Source organism: Glossina fuscipes, unplaced genomic scaffold (genome assembly GCF_014805625.2).
Source record: "Glossina fuscipes isolate IAEA_lab_2018 unplaced genomic scaffold, Yale_Gfus_2 0, whole genome shotgun sequence".
Taxonomy (NCBI): Eukaryota; Metazoa; Arthropoda; class Insecta; order Diptera; family Glossinidae; genus Glossina; species Glossina fuscipes.
This window is the reverse complement of record NW_023998414.1, coordinates 22,594,154-22,610,757: the sequence shown is the minus strand read 5'-3', so window position 1 is coordinate 22,610,757 and position 16,604 is coordinate 22,594,154. Positions and strand designations below refer to the sequence as shown.

At 32.9% G+C, this 16,604-nt stretch overlaps 1 protein-coding gene across 1 annotated transcript; it reads right to left on the bottom strand.

Moving 5' to 3' along the window:
- Positions 1 to 433: 433 nt before the first annotated feature.
- LOC119643654 (PDZ domain-containing protein 8) lies at positions 434 to 6,703 on the bottom strand. The gene is made up of 8 exons (XM_038043042.1): positions 6,363 to 6,703; positions 5,949 to 6,203; positions 5,167 to 5,359; positions 3,549 to 4,854; positions 3,338 to 3,484; positions 2,675 to 3,277; positions 2,383 to 2,617; positions 434 to 1,177 (listed from the first exon to the last, which is right to left on the bottom strand). Exons 1-8 carry the CDS (start codon positions 6,525 to 6,527, stop codon positions 947 to 949), a joined length of 3,135 nt encoding a protein of 1,044 aa, XP_037898970.1. The 5' UTR covers positions 6,528 to 6,703; the 3' UTR covers positions 434 to 946.
- Between the last annotated feature and the right edge of the window lie 9,901 nt (positions 6,704 to 16,604).

Here is a 16,604-nt window from a genome sequence, read left to right as displayed (position 1 = left end):
ATAGATATTATATGTTTCTTTTTAACCAATCATTCAGTGGATGTCTCCTAATCGTATAACACGGTGACGACTGGAAAGAAGTGAGGAAAGAGCAAAAAAGAAAGAGAAATAAGTAGCCGATGACCGCAACCTAGTGAAGGTCGGCCCAATTGATATGTTGCAATGCCTTTACCAACTGAACACACTTTGTACCTACGACTAAAGTGAACAGAGGTCGCGACTCTTACTCGATGCTCTTACGAATCTTTCAGGTGAACCAACGACTGTCGTCGATTTTCGAGGATTCCAAGTAAGTTGTCGACATTCTGCACTCGTTGCCCGCAAAAGATAAAGTACTGCTTGACTTTGATAAACTTTTTAATAACTAATCTATATATATATATATATATATTTTGTTTTTTTTTTTGTTTTTGTAGTTTTTATTAAAGGATTACTTAACGATTAAAATTCTAAGATTAGTTGTAATTAGTTTAAAACCTTTTAAAAAAGTTTTAATATAAGATTGAATAAAAATTAAATAAATATCTCAATACTGTATCGCTTTCCTCTCAAAGTTCCTACTTAAAAATACGTTTGCCTTATAATATCGATAAATAAAATTTATTTTTATATTATATGTAACACCAAATTGAACTTGTTTGTATTACTCTCTACTAGCATATCAGGATTTAATTAATTAATTGAAAAAGAAAAAAAAAAAAAAAAAATTATTAAATACATTTTTGGTGCATTAATTTCTCATTTATATCCCATTAGTTTGTTTGTTTTTTGCATATAATTTCCTTAACATTCTAACATTCAATAGTAAATACTATATGTATGAGTTTTAAATTTGATTAAACGTTTTTTGTTTTCTATCCTCTTTTTTTTAATTCTTAGATGACTACTTGAAAATTCCTTAAAACTTTTGAAATTTCAGACTTTTTTTTTCTTATTTGTTTGCCTTTTACTGCGCCGCCAGCGTGCCTTGAGCATGCTGTAAACCGGTACATAAATATAACATGATAACACTTAAGGCTTGTATACGCTCTTCAGATTTCCCTAAAATGTTACTTTGATTAGTTGATATTGAGGAATGTTCACTTATAATGTGCTCATGGCTGCCGTTCTTTATTGAAGTCGTTAGACTAGAATGTGAAGCGGTTTCGCTGTCCAACACCAAACGTAGTTTGGTTAGCTATAATTAAAAATACGAAAATTAATAAAATATTAAAATAAGTTCGATTTAAAAACTTGCAACATTATCTATTACAGATTCATGATGAATTTAAGACTGAAAGACTATCTTTTCAGACTTATACTAATTTATATATATATATATATATATATATATATATATATATATATATATATAAATGAATATATATATATATATATATATTCATTTATTTATCGCCTAATTTGGTTGATTTGTTAATTTCGGATTCTTATAGGAATTCATATATGTGGGATTTTAATTGGATTCCGTCAATGTATGTTTATAATGTACATGTATGTTATCCTTTCATCATTCTTCCTACACTTGCGGAGACTTGCCAAGTTATATTTCATTCAAGAAAGTAATTGCTATTCAATATTTAAACAAAATAATGCAAACTGTTCATTCGGCTTCCTCAACATTTAATTGACTTGAAAGCTTAAACATCTTAAAGTAAGGATATAGAGATATTTATAGGGATTGCCTGGTAAGAGCTTGTCTAACCGAAGTTTATTCAAACCTTAATTCTCACATTAAGATATTTTGCGCAGTTACTTGCATCAACATGTTCGAGTTACGTAATATCCTTCTATACGCTACTAACTAGGCGCTTACGCCCGCCATGTATAGATATAATTTCATCTTTATTCCTGGTTCACTCGTTCGAATCTTACATAACTTAATGCCAAGGAAATTTAGAACAAACTCTATGATCTAACGGAAAAACCAAATTTTCTATCACGATATCTGCTTGGTAGACATTGAGTCAAATTAAATAACCATATTCGCTTCAACGACGCACATATTATAAACAACATTTAAAATAGTATAGAAGATGAACCGTAGCAAAGTGACTGTGAGGATAATAAAGGAACGTTGCCTAATACAGCGAGATGATTACGGTTTCTTAGCTATTCTGGATTCATTTGTCGACGTTTCATGCTAATTTCACCTGCTTAACGGGCGAATGAAAATTTCTAACCAAGTTGTAGTTTCCCACATTTCCTAATGAAGAACATAACTAATTAATTTGCCAAATATTATCTCGCTCGTGATATATATTTACTTTGTATAATCCCTGGCGGATATGAGTGATGAAATTAACAAAAAAAAAAAATAAAAAAAAAAAAAAAACAAGAATATAATACGAAAATATTCAAAATATTCCTTGTATTCCTCATTACCAATATATTAATTTTTTCCACTCTCTCAGCGCCTTTAAGATTAGGATACAAATTTTTACTGGCATTTTTCGCCAAACTCATAAGATCTTCTTCCTTAGACAATACGATAATATGTTCAGTTATAGCACTAATCTGATCTGCCGTAAAATAGTTTGAATTGTTAGGTAAATCCTCTAAATGTTGTGTAATCAGTTCAAATGTGTTTGAGGTGGTCGCTGCTACCAGAGAAGCTCTCCTAGAACGCATAAATAAGAAATTGCATCTAAATCAATTTTAATAATTTCTAGGTTACCTGGATGGCGAGTGTTGGGGACTTGGTGGTAAACTTTTAGCTATAGATCCTGGAGTTAAAGTGCCACCAGTTCCACCGCTACCACCAGAGCTTGCAACAGTTAATGAAGCTACCAAGCCAGGTATGGCCAGATTATTAGCGGAATTGACACGTTTCATACCTTGTGCTAAAAAGCTGGTCAAACTTGAGCGATGTACCTCTAAATTGCCTGTTGCAGCTGATGTGGTGGCGTTACCCTCCAAATTTTCTTGTATCAAGGGCACGTTTAATTCCGATTCTGCGGTCGCTTCAGACGCTTCCGGTTCGGTAACCATAAATTCTGGTGTTTGCTGTAAAGCGGACGAACAATCAACCGGGCCGCATACTGTTGCATTTTGACATTTATTAATGCATTTTTTATGACATGACATAAAACATTCGCGACATTGAACAGCATCTTTAAGCCAAATTTTTTTTCCGCAGAAATCACATTGAGTAGCCCGTTGAAAATGAGTGCGGACAAAGTTATGAGCCCGCGATTGCACAGACAAAGTATCCATAGATTTTAAAGATATGCTATCCGAATAGCCGCTGTCATCCGTTTTATCCAAAGACGTTACAGATCTACAATAAATATTATTACAAATCGGTTTATATTTAAATAGTTACAGATTTTCATCTTACTTAGCCTTAATTTTTCCCGATTGTTTGGACGGGGTTTCCAAATTGATGGCCATATTCGGATTACCGTCCCATGTAAATGCCAACAGTATATCGCCGAAGCATAGATTCGGATTAAACCCAGATTGTGAGGATAAATGATGATTTTTCCTGAAAAGCAAAAATTTCTTCTTGCATTTAAATTTCAAATTTAAATAAAGGGCCCGTTGCTTACAAATCTTGCGGTATGGGTGGATTTAATTCATAAACTTTGAAGCTTTGACTTAAACTAGTCTCACAACATTCGATTAATATCTGATTTACGGGAACGTTTGTGAAACCTAATAACTGATTTTCTCCCACGCATTTGCCATAAACGCATATATTCAAGTAGCGACAGATCGAGTCTAATTTAAATTGACTTAAGTCTTCCATCTGGATCATGCGAGACAATTTGCAATCGATGGTTGAGTGTTGAAAGTAATGCTCGACATCATTGACCCCCGTAGCATTTATGAAGCTTTCGACCAGAATTCGGGCAGGATTTTTAGTTAAAGTACTTAATTTGGCAAGAGATTTAGTTTTTAACTTATTTTCCTTATCCTCATCTTTGGATTGGTCACTATAATCACGGCTAATAGTTTTCTTAAGGGCTTTCGCTATCAATTTAGTTTTCTTCGGAGAACTGGTGGGTGTGTTATTTAAACTGGATTCACTAGACGTTCCCTTATCCACGATATTCGTACGAACTTGAGCAACTTTTTGATTAACTTCTGTCTCGCTCGACTTCGCAGGATGATGAGTATACCCTACCCGTATATCGCCCAGATCTTCGTATAAATCTAAATCTTCTAGTATTGCGTCATTACGTATAATTCCGGGTATTACGCGATCAATACGTAAACTAAAGACATTAGTTTGCATGGCCTTTATAACTTTGGCAATTTGCTGTATAGTGGATACACGTTTACCTTCGATGGCTACCAGTATGTCGCCCACTTTTAAGTTTGACTTAAAAGCAGGCGTATTAGGTAAAACCGCCTCAATTTCCACAATCTCAGCCGATGTTTGTTTAAATATTATACCTATTTGCTGATTTTTAGCCTTATGTATCTCGACATTCAACGATACCATTACGTGACGATCGTCCTCTTGATGAGCTTCCACAAATGCCAATGATGCCATCGTTAATGTGCAATAAATATCACTCAAATGTGGCGGACACATTAATCTTGATATTTCGGATACTTTTACCTGCAACATGCCATTCGGTTGTATATCTCCCTCACAGACCTCTTCGTCGGGCGTTTTATGGAAAAATGGTTTATATCGCAATTTATAATTCGGCAAAGTATGCTTGCGGCGTACAGCTTTACGTATTTGATTCGATATTAAACTTGTAATATTGGATTGCATTTGCCTGCCTTGGTATTTTGATTCTACATCAATATCCAATTCGGGATCACCCAGAAAACTTAAAGACCAATGTGTATAGGGATTACGCGTAAATTGCAAACGAGCTAAGCCAGATAATTGCTTAACTGGAAGCAAAGAAACACAAACATTGTTGGAATTAATAGATACGAAATATATATGCGGCGTACGCCGTCATAACACTTAAGGATAGATATTCGTTTTTCAAGCGCTTTTACCAGATAAGATATACAAAAAATGTTGCTTATACATTATTTTTTATATACAGAAAAAATGTTTTTTTTTTTTCTCTCGCGAACTTGTCCGATTCATGCTTTATAACGAAAGTTGGCTAAACGATTTTACATCATCTTTAATATTGATGCTAATGAACGAAATAAGAATTCACTTATGTCACTTATGTCACTTTATAAATTTACCTTTAAGCGTTAAAGAGCCCTTCTTAGCCAGTACCATGTCCGCATCGATGGAGGTACGAAAATTACCTTTATAGTGAATCTCAAGTAATAGGTCCAAATTTTCAATTCTACCACCATTTTCATCCAGCTGAACGTTATGAACCCTTAAGGTTTTAATTTCGGGGAATTGATCGCCCAATTCAAGTTCTTTAATCTGCAATAAATATATAATTATAATATTTCGAAATGTAGAATAAGCAACGAAAACTCTTATTTATGCACTTTTAAAGACAGCGTCTTTTATATTGTTGTTAGCGGCAAGTTGTTGGCGGAAAGCATTTGTAAACTTAATCGGCGTAAACCTACTGTGACAACGAGTAAAAATCTTATAACACCTGTTTGTACACTGTACACTGTACACAATTTTTGCAACGCCAACCATTATCAACAATAACGAAAACAACTACTTGTCAGTTAATTAGGTACCTACTTAATAGATAATTGCACTTACGTAGAAGAAGAACATATACATATATATAGTTTTTGTATTGTTGACGAAAGGAGATGACATACAGTAGCGTAATTAGACAGCTTAACACAAAGCCATGTATTTTCTTTGTGGAAGCATACGACATAATGTAAAAGGTAGAACCGAGTCTCCTATATTAGCATAATATTGTTTTTGTAACAACATTGTTATTATTAACCTAGATTTTCTTAGGTGGGTGTGTGCAATATTTGTTGTTGTTTTTTAATTATATATATATATATATATATATATATATTCACATATATACACTTACTGTTAATTTATCAAACAATTTCCCAGTAGTTGTTTTGGCTATCAATTCGTCCAATTCCAAAGAAAGTTTGCGATAAAACCATTTTCTCACGCGATTCGAATTTTTCAGTTCATGAAACAAAAACTGCATAACAAAATTTAACGAAACCAATGACGTTGTATCTGTTTGACGTTGCTGCGGGCTCGCCGTCGGGCTAACATTAGCGGGTGTTGGAGTCAACGGCTGACTCAGTTGACGTGCTGTCTCATTTAGAACCTTTGAAGTAAGTAATCAATCAAAGAAGAATATTTTTATTATTTTTTTTTTTATTTATTTTTCATATATAATTTTTAATGTTATTAGTGCAACTATGATAAACACATTCAAAATTGTAATTAAAAACCCCTTTCAGGAAATATATATATAAAAACTAACCGAGGGTAACGAGTACTTGGCATTGATGTCCTTTTGCTCGCTCGTTTGTTCGGGTAACAAGGATAGCTTTACATACACATAATATTGTAATAGCAACATTAAAACTGCTCCCATTGCCATAAATATAAAACTTAATAAAATTAATATTGAAAAATTTATCTCCATATTGATTAAGTAGAAACTTTAGTCAGATATCAGTTCGAAGGGTTGGCAGCAAGCAGTCTAGAAATTTAAATGTTTTCTAATTATTCGATGTAATATTTGATGAATTTATTCATATATATTTCAATACACAAACAAACGAATACATGCATATATATGCAGTAATATGCATATAAGTATATATATATATTTATATATATATATATATATATATATATATAGCATATATGATTTTATATGCTTAGTAAATATTGTATTTTTTTCATTTTTTTTTTTTTTTTTATATTATTTTAATTTGTTATTCCGTTTTAATTTTTACCGAATCCCTTTCTATTACATATTCGCTTGTTTTTATTTTTCAAATTTTTATACACTCTTTTTTGTTATATTTTTATTTTTTTTATTTTTGGTTTGATTGCGTGTTCTTTCTACAAGCTCATATTATGCACTTAAAACTTACGTCTGCGTGTGCTTTCACTATGCGAGTGCAAGCTGTTTCGTTTCTTGCGTTTTTTTTTTTTTTTTTTTTTTTTAAACATAAGGTACCGTCTATTATCAAAATCAATAGCTGCGCCGGAGTTGCTTATCTTTCGCATCAGCTGTACTACTGGAATTGAAACGTTTGCAAAGCGTATGTATTTAAGAAAGAGAAAAAAAAATTGTTCTCGTAAATGTAAACAAAAGCCTATTTTTGTTGTGTATCGTTTTTGTGCTCACTTTCACCAATTGGAGGTATATTAATTTGAGCTTTACGTTTATAAGCATCGAGTATTATAATATAATAAAAATTGTGAATAGTTTATCACATTCGTTATTTGCCAAGATGCACTTAGATTAGAAAATGGAAACAAAATAATACCATTCTCACCTATAAACTATAAATTTGATGAAAATAAAATGACCGGAAAATGTTTGAGGAATCCAGACAGTAACGTAAAAATATAGCTAAGCCGGTATTTACGTTGGCCGCTAGCTTATTGCGTTAGCGTTGCATATTTCTAGGCATTATTAATATTTGGCAAATTTAATATACTTTCTGCATAATGGGATAAAAAAACTGGTTAGATATTTACTATCTGCAATCATTATACCAAAATTTACAAAGTGTCCTGTTAAGTATCGGAGCGTCAGCTATTCATATCACGCAACAAATATAAACGAAATTTTGAATTCTATATCTGCGGCAGAAAGGGAGTTATTGACAACATGGTTTTCGTAAGCATTTCCTATGCAACATTTTATTTGGTCTGCCAAGACAAAATCAAAAAAATTTTTATCTTAATTATCGCCTCTTTAAAAGGTTCCAATGCGTTGAACTAATGGATGGGCGAAAAAACGTATGTACATAAGTGGTCTAAGGGTGTTACGTGAGTAAGACTTTTATGAATCTTTTTATCCGAATGAGTAGCCGAGTAGGCAAAGGATCGCGATTAACAACTCAATTGTCGCGACTTCAAATCACAAATGTCAAATTTCTTTGCATTTCTTTTTATGTAAAACAACATTGACTACTGAATTCAATGTTAATAGCGATTCTCTTTCGTCTACAGACGTTTGAACTAAATTCGAGCAACAATTTCCCAAATTTTCCAAAATTTTCCCAAAGTTTGGAAACTTTTCAAAGGGTGTTGTCTTCGCTAAATAAGAATTACAAAATACTTTTTATGTGTTAACACTAGAACTACCGCGTACGTCATTTTGCCCTATTTTAATTTTTGGATCTTAAAACAAAGGGTTATAAAGTATGTTCTTGATGACTTTTAATTACGTAACAAGACCTTTAAAAACCTGTGATCATTTTGTTCCTACCTAGCCTAGTTTTCGAGATGTCGATGACATATATCTACAGCTATCAAAAGGGGTCGCTTTGATTCCTTGTTTATTGCCAACATGCCACAGTTGCAAAAATCAAGGTGGATCGCTAAAATTTAGCACAAACATTCCATGATCGATGGAATAAGGTGTGATGTTGAAGAAATAGGTGCGATTTGTGTACACAGAAGACCTGCTACCTAAACCGTTCGCAACAAAACCTCTAAACATCTAGACATTACATTCGTTCTTCCATCTGCGCAGCTTACCCGACTAACGACACAATAGCGAAATTACTCAACTTAAGAATGTGAAACCACGCAATTTATTTATCAATGGGTCGATGATTGATTTGTCTCAAGAGGACAATAGTTTTTTTGGCACGGCAGGTTGGAAAAATGAGTAGCGTTAACGATGGATAACACTTTGGATAAAATCTCTTTATTTATTATTTTCATACAATGAACTTATATTTTCTGTACTGAAAATAGGAAATCATATATTCATTCCTGATAGTCTTTTAGTCTAATTAGTTTAAAGTGTAAGTGTACTGTGGCAATCTACGCTTTCAGTGTGTCTTCACATATAAAGCAAGTTCCAGCAATTCTTCTCGTCTTCGCTTAAAACATATGCAACTATAGATACTTTTCCATCAAAAAGAAATAAAAAATAATTTTTGGATTTGTATTTTATTTAGTTATCCACAGGATGAACAAAATGATGTTGACAAGTGACATATACAAAATGTATGCATTTCTTTGTAAAAAGGCTGCAATTTTTCGTGGAATTTCCGAATAGTTTCCAATAGTATGTTGTACCATTCGTGTACCACAATATGCTAGCTACGAAAGACATTTCATGATATTCTGACGCACCTCAAACCGAGGCTGCAACTTTTCGGGGGTGCGTATGCGAGCATTATCGTTTTGGAATATGGCTGTGTTTGACAGCCAGGCTAACCATAGTAAGAACTGAGAATGTCGAGACATTCGTTCGCAGTAATGTCGCCAGTGACCTAAAAGAAAGGACTAGCTGAATACTATTACAGCCGCCATACAACCACAAAAATCATCAGCGAACTTCCCCCAGGCTTCACTGCATGCAGCCCGAATCGCAGGCGTGTTTTACAGCTCTCCGTACATAAACTTCGGACGTTTTCACGCCACAATGTGAACAATGATTCATCGGACTATACCAAATCTCCTCAATCATCAAATGTCCAAGTTTTATGTTTGTAGCATCATTTTTTACGCAACTTTCGCAATTTGCAGCCCATTCATGAACACTACCTTCCTAGCCTGCGTTTTATGTTGGCTGTCCTCATCCTTTGTAATGTTCATAAGTCTTTGTCAGTTGTCTTTAGGGTTTTTCTTATATTCCTCTTCGCCGATGAGATTTAATCACATTTGGTGGATGCTGTCATTATCGGCGATAATGTCGCTTCTCAAGCGTCGAACAGTTCAGTTGTTTTCGTTACAGACGCTCTCGCTAACAGAGCAGCTACAATTTGCCGTCTTTCGAAATCTAAGAGATAAGCAGCTTTCGTCGACCGCTTGTTTTAAGCGTCGCAGCACAAATACACCGAAACATCACCTACAAGACTTGGACATAACCTGCGCAATACATACGTGCCGCATTATTTACACGCAACCAATGTTGGCAGCAATCAACAAGATGGTTCTATATTGCATAGGATTCAGATTATTTTGTGGTTGTATGTGGATGTTAATAATAAATATTTAGTAAAACTCAAACTAAATAGATATAAATAAATTGAAGTGTTATGCGAATACGTTGGTCATCATCTGTAGGACGATAATTATTGAGCTTTATATTAATCAAAAAGTGAGTGATTTTAGTGCAGGATAGAAAATTGTGTGTACACTAACATAACCTATACGTATAACCATGTACGTAGGTACAAATATGCATATTTTGCATACTTTTGAAAGGATTTTTTTGTCGAAAACTTTGCTTATAGAAGGTTTGCATGCCAGAGTTTAGTAAACGTTCTCATTTTTATGGTTTTATTGGGAGCAGTTATTGCCTATCCTTACGCATTTTTACGACTCAGCGTTTAGATAGGATACCTGCTGCTATTAATATTCGTTGATTTTTGCTTGAACCTCTACAAATAGCTCTGAAAATTATTCCGGGATGAAAAAGAAAGAAAGCTAGAAAACTTCATCGCAGTTCCATAAACACCAGCAAACAACATACCGGTGAACTATGAATAAAAAGTAACCAAACTAAGAGCGAGTTTTTTCTTAATCCCTCAAGTTTAAAATAACTCTTCAACTAACCTAAACCTGTCATGACAATTACTTTGATTGCAGCCGTTGCTTGAATAATTTGATGAATTATGTTACCACGTGTGTTTAAATGACTCTGATACCTGATACTCCAAAAAAATAATAAGATTTTAAAAACTTGATTTTATGTTCTCATATATTTGAAAAAAAAAAAAAATCTTGTTAAATTTGTTGTTTTGCTCCTTTCTTTTTGTTTTTTTTTTTTTTTGTTGTTTTTTACTTATAACAATAATAATTAATTAAATGATATTTTCTTCCAAGTATACATATATGCAAATTGTGATATGGACAATTCGTTCTTGCTCTTGTTGTTGTTGCTAATAGAGTATTTTCTGTTATATTGTTTCTCCCTAAGTTCAAATATTACTTCCAACTTGTACGTGGTTTATCGTGATGAATAATGAAAAAGAGAATCAAAGGAAACCATAAAAACGCAAACAAACTAACAGCAAATTGGAAAATTAAAATAATATAACAACCTATTATACATATTATATAATAGTAGATAAACGGTCTCGATTTTATTGCATTAAGAAAATTAACTTTTATTTTTGGTTTTACATACGATTTGCTTTATATGAGTTTTGCTTTTCTTCTTTTTTTTTATTCTTCGTTTTGTTGTGGTTTTCCTCTACGGATTTTCATTTAAAAGGAATGAAAATGTATTTATTTTTATACCTATTCGACCTGAGTCGAATTTCATTTTGATATCCACCGCTGCTGGGCCGGATGAGCGAAAGTCTCATCATTTCCATAGTTCGAAATAATTTGACAAAAAATTGTTGTAAATAATTTTTTGCTTTTTCAAAAAACAATTCAACGATACGAAAATAGTTTTTGAAAAGATTCTTTTAAAAATGAGAAGCTTGAAGACAGTTGCTCTGATCTTTTTCACAACTTTCGTACCTTTGCAATGTCAGCGACTGCCTCAATACAACATAACCGTCCTTTAAATAATGTAGCCAAACAATATATAATCGACGAACTACAAATTATCGTAATTATGATCAAACATTGGTATCAGACAACCAGTTCTGGTGCTACTACATTCTTGAGCCTTAGGATTTTTAGGGGTTTGAGAAAATCGTCAAGATTTAAAATTTTTAAGCTGAACATTTTCATACCGTTCCTTAATTTTCACAAGTAGCATCCGATTCGATACTCCTGACTCTATTGATTTATTAATACTGTTTCCATTGTTCAACTATTCAACAGAACTTATGGATAGATAAATATCATTTCTTACAACGTGGAAAACACTTTCACATTCTTCAGAGGTGTCACAGAACTTCATATAAGTAAAGTGAACACAGAATGAATACGATTTGAAGTAGTAGGATCGTTTAAGAGAAGTTGTTCCTCATTACCCGAACTCCGCGAGCCCAAAAAAATTTTCAAAGCAGATTGGAATCGCAAAAATTTTTACCGCTTGACTAAAATCATAATAGTTTCAATAAGTCAAATGGAGATTTGTTAAATTTGAGCTTCTTAATACTTAAGAATCAATTGTAGTTAGTAGCAGTAGCAGTAATAGTGGTAGTAGTAGCCGTAGTAGCACCAGTAGTAGTAATAGTTAGTGCTAGTAGTAGCAGTAGTAGTAGCAGTAGCAGTAGTACTAGTAGTAACAGCAGTAGTAACAGCAGTAGTAGTAGCAGTTGTAGAAGTGGTAGTAATATCAGTAGGAGTAATAGTAGTAGTAGTACTAATAGCAGAAGTTGTAGTAGCAGGAGCAGCAGTAGTAGTAATAGTAGCAATAGTAGTGGTAGTAGTAGCAGTAGTAGTAGTAGTAGTAGTAGTAGTAGTGGCAGTAGTAGTAGCAGTAGTAACAGTAGTAGTGGCAGTAGTTGCGGCAGTCGTAGCAGTAAGAGTCAAAATTTCTTAAGCGGTTTTTAACCACTTTTTTATCCCGATCAAATACATTTTTAAATTTACTCTTGAGAACGTGTCCCAACTTCTATCCATTTACGTTTGTTTGTTGACATCAAAAAAAAAGGAAAAAGATTGTCGGAAAAAAGGTCGGCTAAGTTTTGTATAATGTACAAATTGATCTCAACTACTGGTCGTAGTGCATGTTTTATATGATGCCGGAGGCATACTATTTTTACTAAAAATAATGGGTCTCTTGATGATTGGTATAAGAAAGAAATCGTCTCTTATATAAAAAGGTCATGAATTTTGACTGCCAAACTAAAAATAATTTTCCCCATACTATCTCAACATGAAAATAAAAAGCTTACTATACTTTCATATTGCAATCGACAGTGCAGAAGGGTAAGCTTTGCCTCCTTTTAAAGCAGCTTAGTTGTGGACGTTGCTCTGGGCTGTTAGTCTAGCAAATTAAAATATTATATCTCAATATAGACAATAAACAGCAATAGCAGGTGACGTAAAAAATTCGATATCACGATAACATACTTGTTTGTTAATGAAGCGATGATATCGAAAAGGTTTCTTGCAATGCACATGTTTATCTTATACTTTAAACCGAATGAAAAACTTTAAAAATTATAGTACTCCCCGCTTATGGCATAGTGAGTGTTCATATACGTATTCGTTCATAGTCAAATTCAAAAATACAAATTTTCGACTATGTACGGATACAGCGCCTACATTTCGTACTTACTTCGTACAATGCTACGGTTAAACAATCAGACTTCAATTCAAGAAGAAAGTGAATATATACATATATATAATTTTTCTTAACAAGACGAACACATTACGTTCATTATATTGGTACTGTTATGATAAGTTCACATTTTCGAATTATACGACTAATTCCCTTTGCGGCGATGTCCTCAGAAGAAGATCAGAAAAAAATTTGTATTGACGCATTAGTCTCGAGGTTATTTTTTCCTGTACATACATCGGGTATCCTTAAACGCATTCACATCTGTATCATGTACATCGGGGGTCGTGAGAACTAATATTTTTTATTCCGATTTTTCAACCCCCTGCTGAAACTTACAATACATAATATCTTGTTTGCGGCAACTTTTCCATTCCAAGATTGGGGTAAACAATTCATTCAGAAGCATGTTTACACATGTCCCAATAGTATATACAGTTGAATTTCGCTTACCGAGCCATTCTCGCAGCCAGCAATTTATATAACTTATATAAAAAGCAAAATAAATTGTAATAACCTGTTCGCTTCGCCAACATATTAGAAATAATTGTGATTTACTTTTCTCTTTATATTCTACACCACTTGCGGTATATACGAGAGTACATTAAGTTAGTGCGGATGTATGCAACAGAACATAAGGACTATTCACAGAGATTCACTTCTTTTTATATACATATAGATAGGATATAAACTTATGTGCCTGTGCGTCCCTCTTGCTTTCATGTGTTCAACCTATGGGACTCAGGTTTTAAAATATTTTAATAAAATTTTGTACACTCCAAGCCGAATGCTATTGAAAATGGTTCAGATCGATCCACTTTTTCGACCACTCGCCATATAACGCCTTATTTTTCACAGTCGTTATAAGGAAAAAAGTGACAAATTTTAACACTTTTTCGACAGAACTTGTTCTCTAATAATATATGGACGTGGAAAAATATATATATGACTCCTTCTGGCTCGTTCAATTTTTGCAAACTTCCTCTCATTTAACAGGTCCTACAAACAATGAATCTTTACGCGATAAAAAGATGTAATTTTTAATATCTAATGGTGCAAATTGGACCATAATCGACAAACAAATCAACCTTCTCAAATTTGGGCGAGTTAAGTCTATTCTTCTCGTCTTGTAAGTAATAAGACCTTCAGAAATAAATTAAAATTTTGATTTTTCGTTAGCGGATTAACACAAAGAAAAAAAAAAATTAACGGCAGGTAATTTGGACCAGATAGGTCGGTTTGTTAGACCCTAACGTAATAATAAGGGTAATAATGAATACAAAAGGGAGAGGAAGCCTGATTTCTAGTTTTCTATCACAGAAATTGAAAAATAACGGAAGTTTTGGGAAGTAAATTAAGTTTGATAACGTGCTATGCTCCCATACGCGTGCTCTCATGGAAAGTCTGCCTTTGCATGAAACCAATGTGTAATTTTTCATGTACTATTACGAAAACGAACGAAGCGAATTGATGTAGGGCGTGCGTATTGTTGAAACTCTCCTAGTAGGGAAAATGATGAACTCGACTTCAAATTTGATTGAAATTTTGAAACTTTATGCACGCACGTTGGCATTGAAAATGGGTCAAATTGGACAGAACACAAGCCCCCAATTAAACGTAAACTGAACGTAACTCCGTTTCTTTAAATAAAAATCTGGACGTTTTTTTGCTCATTGCAAACTATGAAAGATCGAAGAATGGTATTTTCCAAAATCTGAAAACTATATATTTTATGTACCTTAAGACTTTTATTATTTAGATTTTTTTTTTGAATAAATTTAAAGAAACAAGCACAAGACGATCTTACCCCTTACAATTGCATCGAAGAATGGCAAGAAGAGTATCCTTGACATATTTCCGATATGCTACCTCTTCTCATACGATTAAACGAAAGGCAGTTGCGTGTTGACGGTGACATTTACACGAACATCATCATTTCATTGTTTCGTACGCACATTTTGATAAAGCGTCCCAGCGTCGAAGCATCCTCAAAAACGAATGCGCCTAGAAAGTTTGAAGAGAGAGAGAGTGAGAGAGGGAGAGCTACCGAGTAGGAAAATATTATTGCAATTTGTATGTGTAGACTTCGTACGCATTATCGTATTTCACGCATCTAACGAGTGCGCTTCTCAAAGGGTTTAGCGCCCTGTACCGTGTTGCGCTCTACGTATAGGAATGTATAGTCTGCCTTTGAAAACATTTAATAAGACAAAGTATTTCGGTTACAGCAACAAATTTCAGACCAAAATAACGTTGTGAAGGAGCGTTAGAATGCGGTGTGCTTGTGGGCTTTTTACATTCATATGTTGGCATACCGACACACATTTGTACGGACATGGAGGCATATATATTGACTATTTATCATTTTACACACACACACACACACACACACACACATATGATTTTTTACTAATTTGGCATAAAAGGCCTTGAGGCTAGATATTGTGACAAGCGAAATGCTCGAATCTCTTTAATTTTGTGGTTCGTTCCAAGCGGCTTGTGGTAAAGCGGCAAAGTAAAATCTCTAAAAATCTGTAGTAAAAGTGAAGGCTTAGCTTAAAACCGTAAGAACTAACGGACCACTATTGGGCTTTAATTGCCTGTGAAAACTTTTGAAGTAAGTACTTAATCACGGTATCGAGTCCATACCTCGGGCAAAGTTTAACTTTTTCGTTGCTTAGCGGTGGATATGATCTCAAAAACGACTGAACGTATAATCTTGGTTGGTTTAATTTTCTATTTTTTTTGTTGTTGTTTAATTTTTTTCTTTTTTTGTTAAAAAATCAATTTTTTTTTTTTTGGAATAAAGAAATAAAATTTTATTAATATTTTGTTGTTTCATTTAATTTATATATAAATAATTTAACTATTAGTTTTTAATACGTATTTACAAATCTCTTAGCTTTTTTAACAAAGAAAAAAACATTACGCGTTCTTTCAGTTAAATTCAAAATGTTTCGGTTTTTTTTTTTTTTTTGTTTTTTATCTTAAATAAAGCGGCTGAATGTTTAAGTCAGTAATAAAAAAGTTCTTAATATTTATTTTTTTTATTTTTATTTTTTTTTTAATTTTGGTTTTTCGTTATGAATATAATTTTATGAATATAATTTTTTTGTTTTCTTTTTTATGCAAACATATGTTTTGTTTTTTTAATTTTAGTTTTGTTGTTTTATTTTGTTGTTATAAATGCCAAATTATAGTAAATGTTTGATTTTCTTTAAAAGAGGAGGGGCATTTTTGTTGTTGTTCTTATTATTTTTTCATTATTATTTATAATATTTTTAAATATTATATTTTTAATGGTTATTTTTAAAAAATAATTTATAAATA

Coding starts and splice junctions, on each gene's coding strand:
- LOC119643654 (XM_038043042.1), bottom strand. CDS start 6,527: ATGGAGATAAATTTTTCAATATTAATTTTATTAAGTTTTATATTTATG. Junction 2,618..2,674: donor CCCCAACACTCGCCATCCAG/GTAACCTAGAAA, acceptor TATGCGTTCTAG/GAGAGCTTCTCTGGTAGCAG. Junction 1,178..2,382: donor TGGAAAAAATTAATATATTG/GTAATGAGGAAT, acceptor TTTTAATTATAG/CTAACCAAACTACGTTTGGT.